Source organism: Ceratina calcarata, unplaced genomic scaffold, assembly GCF_001652005.2.
Source record: "Ceratina calcarata isolate Rehan_Ccalc_2016 unplaced genomic scaffold, ASM165200v1 scaffold531, whole genome shotgun sequence".
Classification (NCBI taxonomy): Eukaryota; Metazoa; Arthropoda; class Insecta; order Hymenoptera; family Apidae; genus Ceratina; species Ceratina calcarata.
In genome coordinates, this window is record NW_017176465.1 from 33476 (window position 1) to 44868 (window position 11393).

Consider the following 11393-nt stretch of genomic DNA (forward strand, 5'->3'; position numbering starts at 1 on the left):
TCTTTTCTCTTCTATTTCCTCCCCATCCTTTTTTTAACCATTTTTCACTCGTTTTACTTCATTTTTTTTTTTAAATTCTTTTCTTGCATGCTTTTTTTCCAACGAACTGGAATTCACCGGCCGGTTCGACAATCGGAAAATAAATATTAATACTAACGTGGAGACACGAATTATACCTTCTCTCAACTAACCGGCCATCGTGCTATACTTATACTATTCTGTCTCTGTTCCATCTTCCTGCCTTTATTCTTTCCCTTTCACTCGTGTCCTCGTCTGTATGCGATTCCTTCATTTATATATAATATATATATATATGTATATATATTTATATATATTCATATTTATATCGCTATATAATAATAATTATAATTACATACGCGCGCAATAACTATCGTTTGTTCACGCGGACTTCCGTGCGTTCAATACGTTTTGTGTATATATCTTCGTCTTCACGTTGCGCTTCATTTTTTCCTCTCTCTCTCTCTCTCTCTATATATATATATATATATTTATATTCATTCATTTATTTATTTATAAATCCATATTTATAATATATATATATATTTATTATTTATTGTAATATCAATAATAATACTATCAATAATTAATGAGGATGCTGGTGATGTGAGTGATTCTGACGATGACAACGATGAAGATGGTTCACGACTCGACGAACAACTAAATTGTCTCACTCACCCGTTCCGACAAACCGTAACTCTTGTCTTAATACGACAGACCACCAATTAGTTAGGATCGTCCCCATCAAGTCTTCATTTTCCCGTTACACTGAAACAACGTCGATATTACGAGTCCTCGTGGTGCGTTGACACGGGGACCGGCCTTCGTAGCCGATGCGCGTTTACGGTAATCAACAGAACTGAATCGCGCCGGTCGAACGTTCGAAACGCTGATAGTCCGAGACATGCGAACGTCGGGGATTAATAGACGGATAAAATGAGAAATGCCCTTAAAATTACGCGGCACGGGGAACGCGCCTAGATCATCAGACGGTCCGCGATGTGCGTTAAAAAACGTTGCGTGTGTGAACGACTGGAGAACGGAAACGACGGTGAACGCGCACGGCTGGCAGTAATATTTAGATAACATGAGCAGTGTTCACGAATACAATACGGATTCCGGTGGGACCGACGCTGTCACACGCCGACGTCGGTGCGATCGAACCCGATCGAATACCGATCAATAAATAGTAACTATATGACTGTGACTAAAAATAATGAGTCGCGCATGTATATATATATATATAATATTTATATATATAGATTTATCTCGTTAATAGAAAAGTCTCGCGCGCGGGCTGAGGCACGCGCGAATTCACTACGTATACGCGTAACGTGCTATACAGATTAGGTATTACGACCCTTGACGAGGGGTTGCGCGCCACCTACGATGCGTCGTAACGCGACTTGGCCTACGTTTCATGACGCAACAGAGACGCTCCTTCCGTTTTATTGCGACGATCTTCGCTCGTTTCTTATTTGAACGTTGCATAAAATGCGATCTCCTTTTAAAGGGACCGGCGAGCGGTTGCGTTTTGCAGTTGTCAGCCAGGGGATGAGCTTCGCCTCTCTTTCCCGTAATCGCGCACACCGCACGGACGTTGTGTCCTTCTTCTCGCGTGCGCGCATCGTGGAAGTTGCTTACGCGTTGCACGCGCGCGGAGAACGTGCTCGATCGACTAAGAAAACCTCGAAATTGTCCGTTTGTTGGTTGCGGAACGTAAAACGACACTTTGGTTACTGTTTCTTCGGTGTAGCAGTCGTGCTCTCTTGTTTACCCGTTTTATAGAAAGTTTGTTCGAGTTGCACGTGTTTCCCAGAAGACAATCCGTTCTCATTCTTATTTTTGTTTTAAGCTCACGCGAACACTAACAGGTTGCACGAATCGTACGAGCTTATCGGTTTCAAGGACTCTTTGCGGCTCCTTTTAGTCTTCCTCTTCACTTTCTTCCGCCGGTCCGTACATATCGGCTAGCTTGTCGAATCTCGGACCCCACGCGCCTAAGTACTCGTACTCGTGCTGCTCGTCGTCTGTTCCTGATTTTAAAACAATTCATCATATAATTTTCTTGACGAAATTAAAAAGGCATGCTACGAATTTTAAGCGAACTGGTTAATTAAAATAAATATATTAACCGGAAGCTAAGGAGGACAACGAGCCTGCGATGCTTCCGCCACCCTCGTACGCGTAATTTCGTAGATCGTCGAACGGCGGTGCGTTCGGATCACTGTCAGCCCTCTTTTTATGATCTTCTATGAAGATGCCCACATTCGGTTCCGGACCCAGCGTATCTGGAACGCATTCGTAATCGGGCGATCATAAATTTCACCGTTTACAAAAATCGAGTTACAGTATCGAGACGAATTAAGGAAAGATGACTTACAGGGTACTTTACATGGTGGTAACTTCCCACCCATTTCTGGTATCGGACCACCGATAGGAATTTGAAGCGGGGTAATATCGAACGCGGTCATGTCATCTTCTCCGCCGCCCTCGTCGTCGTAATTAATAATATTCTCCCTTACATCGTCGTCGGGGCCAGGATACTTAATATGCGACTCCCTTCTTCTATTGTAGACAACAAATACTAGGACAAGAACTGCAACGTAAAAAATTACAATTTTTCTGTTAAATATCTGTACATATTCTATCTCATTGATTTTCGTTTGTCTAAATATAAGTATTTACCAAGAATAATCAAAAGGCAGACTAAAATAGCTGCCAGGGCTCCCATGCTAAGTTTCAATGTCTGCCCCTCTTGAACGAGCTCACAGTTCTCTCCCCAGAAACCGTCGGGGCAAATGCATCTGTACCGGAGGCGAGGATCCTGATTGATGCATCTACCGCCGTTCAGGCAAGGATAGTCTATGCATTCGTTCTTATCCATGCATCCCTTGCTGTCGTGCGTTGGGATCTTTCCTTCTCCGCATCTAAGGATACAAGCAAAATAGAATTATATTCCTATAATTTATTTCTATACATTCTTATGATAAGAATTGCATAAATATGTATATCCATCTGCTCTGATTAAAGCATTCAAAATATTTGATACTTACGTGCAGTCGTATTGGTTCCATAGATCGATGCACTCGAATGGCTCTGGACAAATCACGTTGGCACATGGCTTATTCGAGGGACAATTCTTCTCCACATTTCTTGCCATAGTTGCCTGTCCCCATTGTGTTCCATTCATAGCTGGTGGTAGTGGAAGATGTTTTCCTTCGAGCCTTATGTCATCGAGACATCCTTTTTAAACGAAAGATTATAAACACGTTTTAGTTCTCTAGTCTTTATTTTTAAATTAACTTCATAGTTATTTATTTATGAAAATGAATATCAAGCTTCGACATATGTTAATCATAATAAATCGTACCTTTCTCGTAATCTGCGTAAACTTCGAACGTACGAACTCCAGTGTACTCGGCCTTACCACCAGCGAAGACACCCTCCTGCTTATCGACCAGCAACCATTGGTGTCCTTGGAACGAGAAGGTTTCGTTGAATCTTCTTCCTTCGCCACCGTCCAGTTCCAAGGTCGCAGCTGATCCATATCTCGACACTCTGACCGTGTGCCATTGTCCATCGTCGACGGATATCGCCGTCAGCCATATGTCGCGTTCCTCGGTCCTCAAGCTGTTCAAATTGTACCGGAAATGCAGTTTGCTGTCCTTGATCTGGAAATCAAGCAGTCGTAATTTCATCAGTTTAAGTATAACATATTTTAAAAAAGTGTCGTGTAGCATAAATAAATACTCACCTCCAGGATGGCGTATTCTCTGTTGTGCTGATCGCTGACTCTGAACAATTCGCCGTGCCTCTCCCGCGTGCGGAATCTCAATTGTACTTGGGTGGAGTATCTGTCCGGGTCGAAAGACAACGCGTATTTTACGTAACTCTGCGGCCTGAACGTGCTCGGTATAGTGGGCGTCATGCATCCGGGACCGGTCCAGCCCGGGTTGCATTGGCACCTGGCCTCGGTGAAGCTTCCTACGCAGGCGCCGTGTTCCCAGCAGCGGAAGGTCGATTCCTGGTTGTTGCAAATTTCCTCGGTCTGCGGGCAGCCGGCCACGCTGTTCCTCGACAGTCCCGGATGAGCCAGATCATAAAGCTTGCTGTTGTGGAATAGATTCTTGATGCAACCATCGAAACCCTTGCCAACTGGCATGTGCTTCCATTTGTAGTGAGCCGGGTCGAACTGCTCGACGTATAAACCCCCGATCTGGAGAGGCGCGTTCACGTTCAGATACTCGTTGAACGGTGGTATGGTGCCCTGAGCTTGGCAACTCGTGTCGTTGAAGTCTGGAGGCGTGCCGTCTTCCGGTTCAGAGATGTCCGCCGATTTACAATAGTCGATGATCAGTTTCACGGTCTGTGGAAGAAAATTGTGGTTGCATCAAGTACAATGTTAAATCACATAATTTAAAAATATAATTTTCTCAAGAACACGTAAATATGAGAGAGTGTAAAATAATTCTGACCTCCGTGTTCCAAAAGATGTCCAATCTGTGCCATTCTCCGTCGTCCAGAGTTCTCTTCGGTTTTACTTTCAGCTCCAAAGTGCCAGAACCAAAGTCTATTAGCAATCGAGGTATTCCACGTTCCAATTCAACGGATATAAAGTCTGTAAACGTAATTACATCGTACACAAGATTACTCACAACCCAATTGTAATTATTTGTTACATTCACTCTATGAGTAATTATGTACTTACCAGAAACCATAATTTCGTCAGCTTCGGGAGGAACGATAGGACCGTTGTATAAAAGTAAGCCGTCGGGTTTCTTGGTAATAAATTCGAAGCTCAAATGGCTGTTGTCACACATTTCCAAAGCGGGATACCAAGCCCACCCATTACCACGGAAACTCCTGGCCGTCTGTTGACACCTCGGCCCGTTATAACCAGCTGGACACTGGCACCTGCAAATGAAGAAGAAATTGTTTAAACAATCTTTCACGATTTTCCACAATGGTGATGCTTACGATAATCCAAACCGCCCCTCGACGCAACGTCCGCCATTGTAACAAGGGCTGCTCCTACACGATTCTCCTTTACTGAAGTTCCGCGCTCCGCAAGTACACTCAGCGATTACGTCGACTCGCACGCCAACCAGAGCAGTTTTGTTTGCATTCACCATGTACGGTAAACTGCTTATATCCAAAGTGTTCGTGCAACTGCCCTCGCACACTTCGTTCTCGTAATAACACTCATCGATGCCGACCATTGTTATGTTAATACCGACTTCTTTCTCAATCTAGTCGAAATACAATTTGATGCGTACAACGAAATCGTTCTAGCTTGAAAGCTGTTTAAAGTCCTCTTACCTCCTCGCGATGCATCAGCACGATTCCGTTCAACCTGACTGGTTTGTAATACGTCGACCCGTGAGCCGCGAATCTAACGTCCGTCAGTGGGGGATGCATTCTACGCAATTGTACGCTGAACACGTCTACGTTTTCTCTATCGATATTCAACAGATGCGACAACTTGTCCCTAAATAACTCCGCCTTACTCCGCGATAAAGTCTGCGACTGAAAACGGGCAAGGCATTAAACCGTATCGTCTGTTGACCGATCGAAAGAAACTGTTATTAATCAATTAAATAAATTACTTACCTTGTAATCCCACACGCGGATGAAATCCTCATCAGTTATACCGGATATTCGTACCGAACCGGAATTCAATACAGCTTCGTGAGGGATTGTTTTCACGGTGACAGTCACGTTCGCTGGCACGTCTGTTTGTGTGTGCTTCCGATCGTACACTTTGAAGCGCAGATGATACCTGCCGTCGTGTGTACCCGATTTCATATAAATCATGCCGGTATCCTCGTCTAATCGAAACTGAGCGTGCTCCAAAGCTTCCCAATAAAATTTCTTATCTGGCAGGTCCCAATCGTCCAAGTCATAAACGTAAACTCTGCCTATTTCCGTATCCGGCGATTGTCCCTGATTTAAGACAAATAGAATTATGTTTAATCGTTCATCGAATGTAGAAATAAAATGTAAGTCCTAAGATTTTATTTTGAAAAATGAATTAAATAGAGAGTAGTAATACGTACCGCGTAATTATATACGAAAATATCTTTCGATCCGGGCTGCATCTTGTTATCGTTAATGTCGCCGATTATAACGGTGAGGGTGCTGGTACCAGTCATCGACGGGGTGCCGGCGTCTTTGATAACGATCGGTATCAAGTATTCCTTTTGTTGCTCCCTATTAAACGACAGTAAAGACGAGACAATGGCCATACCGTCTCCGTTCGCCCCCTCTGCAGCAGAACAAAAAGGCGACGTTTGTTAGCGACAAATAGCGAACTGCGGCTAACAACGCTCCCATCCCATGGGAGTACGTATAATGGGTTGCCCGGAGACTTACTGCTATCGCTTTCAACTTTGAAACTGGCACGGATCACATCGTCCGCCTTCGGGTCCATTCTGAACGTGAACGGTGGCCCGTTGGTCTTCGATCGATCGTCGTCGTCCGTCGCTAGGATCTCGACCACCTTCTTCTGTTGCGAGTGCTCCTGCAGTACGGGCCGGTAATCCTTCAAGAATCGTGGCGGATTGTCGTTTATGTCCTGCACGATCACCGTCAGCGTAGCTGTCGCGGTTTTCGGTGGGATGCCGTCATCGATGGCCAAGATTTTCACCTACAAACAGATTTTTAGCATCAAATGTATATACGCATTAAAGAAACAACTAAAAATAATAAGAATGTGGAACCAATGGCAATGATTGAAAATGATTTACCTGGTGCCTCGGAGTTTCTTCTCGGTCGAGGCTTCTTTGAATCGACACAGTGCCAGTCTCGTTAATCGAGAATTGCCTTTTACGATCGGAGGTTCGGTCTATCGAGTAGTACACTTTGCTCTTGCCGCCCTGGTCAGGATCGGTGGCGGAGAACGTCTCCAGGCTGCTACCGACTTCCGCATTCTCCGCTACGGTAGTCTCGATATTCGGTTTATCGAACTGAGGTTGATTATCATTTATGTCGCGCAGTTTCACGACTACCCAAGAATAAGCTACGTGATATTTATCGTTGTCGTTATCTTCACCCTGAAAATTAATAAGAACGGTCAGTCGGATGTTCTCATTACAGAGAACAGAGAAAAAACGGATTGAAAATGTTAAATTAAAATCATATTAATTTAAATGGAATAAATAATGGAATACCTTGTCGTTCACTTGTATCCTAAACCTAAACCCGTTGCTCTGCAATTGGTCCTCGTAGTCCAACGACTGCACGATTTTCAGAGATCCCGTACCGTCGTTATTCCTCACCATAGTGAACTTGTCGGCGCCATATCCGCTATTTTCGATCACCTGTAATTACAGTTCGATATTGTTTACGAAATACGCGAATTGTTTTCAATAGATTTGACGGGAAATACCTTATATTGGAATTTATTGGTCTCGTCTTCGTCATGTACAGTGACGGTAAGAATCGGCATCTCCGGTAAGTCTGGACTTTCTGTTTCGTCGACTTCGGTGAACCATTCATCCTTCGTGAATTGGGGAGGCATGTCGTTTATATCTTTCACTCGTATAGAAGCCGTTCCCGTCCCTGAGTATTAAGAAAATAAACGATAAGCAAATAACGATGATAAAAATTTTCATTTGCTTCATTATTTGTATCATTCACTTACCCTTTAACCCCCCGCCATCCATCGCTACCACTTGTATAGAATAATCTGGTGTGCGTTCTCTGTCCAAACAACACACTGCCGTCTTTATCACACCGGTATCCGCTTCGATCTCGAAGATCGGCGAACCGGTTTCCTCCTCAATCACATTCTTCTCAATGGAATAAACCAGTTTAGCGTTTGTGCCTTCGCTGGGGTCGTCGTAGTCGACGGCCGTCATAGTCATTACAACCATTCCTGAGAGAGACATAGATTTCCATTGAATAAAACGTAATACTGATTAAATGTCATCCTCATCGAATTCGACGAATTATCAAGTGAAGTACTAATGCAACGTTACCTGCCGTTCCATTTTCTGTGACGTTCCCGTAGTAAACTCCTTGAGGGAATATCGGCGGGTTGTCGTTGATGTCCTTCAGGTTCACCTGCACGTCAGCGTAGCCGACGAGACCGTCGCCGCCTTCATCTTGAGCGAACACAGTGAATCGCCACTGCGGCCTCCCGTTCGGCTGATCCCTATCCAGCGGCTGTGAAGAAATACCGGGATTACAGCATTAAGTGACTTAGGATGCGAGACAAATTTAATAAAGCAAGGAACCACGACTCCGTACATTTCCTCCTTTACGGCTGAAACGCGTTTTCTAGCCGTGGATTAAGAGTTACAACGGCGGTAGTGTAGTACTATCTCATCCCGTCAGTTTTAAATGTTCAGCGAAACTGGTTCAACATTTCTTAATTAAAGGATTTGTAAGATTAATGAAATTTTTAATGAAAACGGAATAACGGAAGATCTCGATGCAAGGATGAATAAAGATGTTTCAAGCGAGAGCCTGATACCAGCATTAATCAAGAGAAATTGATCCAGAAATTCTTAGAACACACGAAAATTTAAATTGCTGACGGCAAGAAACTGATTGAAAAAGTTGGCGAACGGGGCGAACCTTCAGAACGTAGATTTCTCCACTGGTGCGGTTGATATCGAATTTGCTGTTCGCTGGATTGTCGGGATCGATACCTTGGCCAGTTAAAAAGTAGACGATATCCTGTTTCCTATCCTTGTCACCATCGGTCGCTGTCACCTGAAATTTGCAAAGTCAATGAATTAATTGGACACCAACGGAATCGATTGTATCGGCTCTGGATTAAAACAGAAGCAATAGCTACCCCAAGTACGCGTTTCGGCAATGTCCTGTCATCTTCCTCAGTGATTTGCGTCCTGTAATTTGGTCGCTCAAAGACAGGCGGGTTGTCGTTTACGTCCTTTACGTGTATCACGACAGTAGTGTGATTCTCTTTCAAGTTATCAGACGCGGTTAAACGTAGCTCGTACTGAAAGATCACACGTGAATAATAGCAGCTGCAGATTGTTTCAATTGCAACACTGACAGCGGCAAAGTTTTTCTGAACAATACGAACGCCTTTCGGCTAAAAGATACAATAGCTCCGGAAAGAATAGAATTTGCAAATAAAATTGAAAATCTCTCAGGCGAAGTGAAAGTTCGGAATCACTGGAGACAGTTTTTTCTCTTAATGAGAGTTGTAAAAATTGCGGGCTGAATATAATTGGACATAAAAGACAGAGTATAGGATCTCTGAAAGTGAAGCTTACGAGGATAACGAACCAGTCGTTTTAATGAACGAAATTTAAAAATAAAATGCGTCCCTTTTTAAACCGGAACGATTTATCCGATTTTATAAAGAAACACGTCGCGATGATAAAGTATGAAACTGGAATTGGGACACGAGCAATTGATTCGTGCGTGTAGCTAACAACAGAACCGAAGTGACGTGATTTCACGAAGGAATTTATGAAAAGCCCGATTCGAGCGACACGTTGTCCACGCTGGGACGCGTTAAAACGGAAGACACATTGAAACGATGACAAACGAGTGGATGGCGTGAAAACGCGCAATAACCACGAAAACCTTTCGCTACCATTTCACGGTTTTTATTGGGTCGCAAGTAATAAAACGTGGCACCGTGAACGCGGTTAAAAGGATTAACCGTGGACGCGTATGCGCTCCCCGTCGCCTCTCTCTTCATCCACTTCCCTCCGGCGACCTTCTTTTCAAACCGCTGTCAGTGTTTATCCGAGTAATATCCATCGTGTACTAACCCTTTTCCTTGTCTCGTAATCTAATGCACCTGCGACGTAAATGGCGCCAGTCATATTCTTCACGGCGAATGCACCGCCTATGTTACCGCTTGTGATCTCGTATCGAATACGCGAGGCTGGAAAATGGAGAAGATCCGTTCAGATGTAACTCCGAAAGGAAACTCCGTTCCGCAGTTCGATAAGGAATATTTGAAACCTTTTCATCCTTGTTTAGCGATTAGAAACAGGGAACCGACTTTGATAATTTAAAACAAAGTTCGATAACACTAAGTATTTTTGCAGGAAACCGTTAGTTTACTACAAACAATTAAGGTTGTATGAGCCATAAGATCTCTGCTAAAAGTTTAAGTCATGTAATAAAAAGCTATGTCCAATTATTTGAAGCAATGAACTTTTAGAAAGAATGATAATTACAGAGGCGTAAAGTTTATAAAATTGTTTGCTTGTACAAAGTTTAGAAAATCCTCTCATTGTTGAATTCATGTTTTTTTGTAAATAAAATAAAAATTCTGTAATTCGACATAAGAATTCAAGATGTAACGATTTTTAATAGGCTCGCAAAATTTTGTACAATGTTTTATCAATATAATATCTAATAACTATTAAAATTTCAATGCTTTGTGATTGTTTTTATGTAAGGTTTCATACATCCTTAAACGCTTTCTTTTTATTGCAACCAACTTGCGATATTTTTATATTCTAACCGGGAGATTCATTAAACAACGCTATAAATTTCCTCGGTGAAAATTTCCCGGGAGACGAGGCGCGTTCGATCAAAAGAAACTACATAAATAGTTCTCTCTTCGGTTTCTTTCCCTCGCGAAAAAGTAACGACGGATAGCAATCCTTAGGCAAATATCATTACAACTTAATAAGGCCGTGAGCAAAAGGTTCATAAATATGTTTCGCTCTCGTCACTCACCATCTGGTATTTGAACTTTGGTAAGCAGTTTATGTGTCTTCGAGAGCCGTGAAGAGGCAGATGGTTTTCCGCGGAACTTGTTAGCGGGGTTAAGGATACCGAACTTCGTGGTGAAGTATAAAATCATTACCAGGAATAAGGACAAGACATATGATTCGAAGTTCGGCTTCAGAACTAACAGAAGTTACACCCTTAACGGGGTTCATATTATTTTCTCGCACCCTTCACGAGGCTATAACTTCGTTTACGGGCGTATTTACTCCGGACTGATCTCCGCTACAACTTTAACGAGATTTATCTGCGCCGGTAATTGCAGAAGACTTATTTACTTACACTCGTCATGATCTTTGGCGGTGACAGTGAGGACCGTATGCTGGATATCCTCATTTTCATCTACCTCAGCCTCGTAGAGGCCTTTGTCAAAGTAAGGCGGATTGTCGTTCTTGTCAGCTATTCCAATACGGATGAATTTCGTCACTGCAACAGACAAAAGATTCGAGGCGTCATAAAACTCCACTCGCAGCTTTATGAAAAGTCCGATGAATACACGTAGGTCTCAGACGAAGCCTGTGTAAGGCTTGAATATTTTCCGATACGTGCATGTCGCTCGCAAAATGCAAATTCGACCCGCCATCAAACTAAATCTTTTGAACATTTATTTATAAGACTGATTCATATCGTCGGATAAGAAGTCT

At 43.0% G+C, this 11393-nt stretch overlaps 1 protein-coding gene across 1 annotated transcript; it reads right to left on the reverse strand.

Moving 5' to 3' along the window:
- Positions 1-534: 534 nt before the first annotated feature.
- Positions 535-11173, reverse strand: LOC108628646 (neural-cadherin). Its single transcript, XM_018030720.1, has 23 exons — positions 11032-11173; positions 9777-9892; positions 8825-8989; positions 8602-8739; positions 8001-8187; positions 7664-7897; positions 7409-7581; positions 7191-7340; positions 6768-7073; positions 6394-6667; positions 6078-6286; positions 5632-5964; positions 5341-5547; positions 4999-5270; positions 4730-4935; positions 4497-4639; positions 3776-4387; positions 3392-3692; positions 3075-3264; positions 2707-2948; positions 2402-2617; positions 2154-2309; positions 535-2054 (listed from the first exon to the last, which is right to left on the reverse strand). Exons 2-23 carry the CDS (start codon positions 9828-9830, stop codon positions 1945-1947), a joined length of 4878 nt encoding a protein of 1625 aa, XP_017886209.1. The 5' UTR covers positions 9831-9892; positions 11032-11173; the 3' UTR covers positions 535-1944.
- Between the last annotated feature and the right edge of the window lie 220 nt (positions 11174-11393).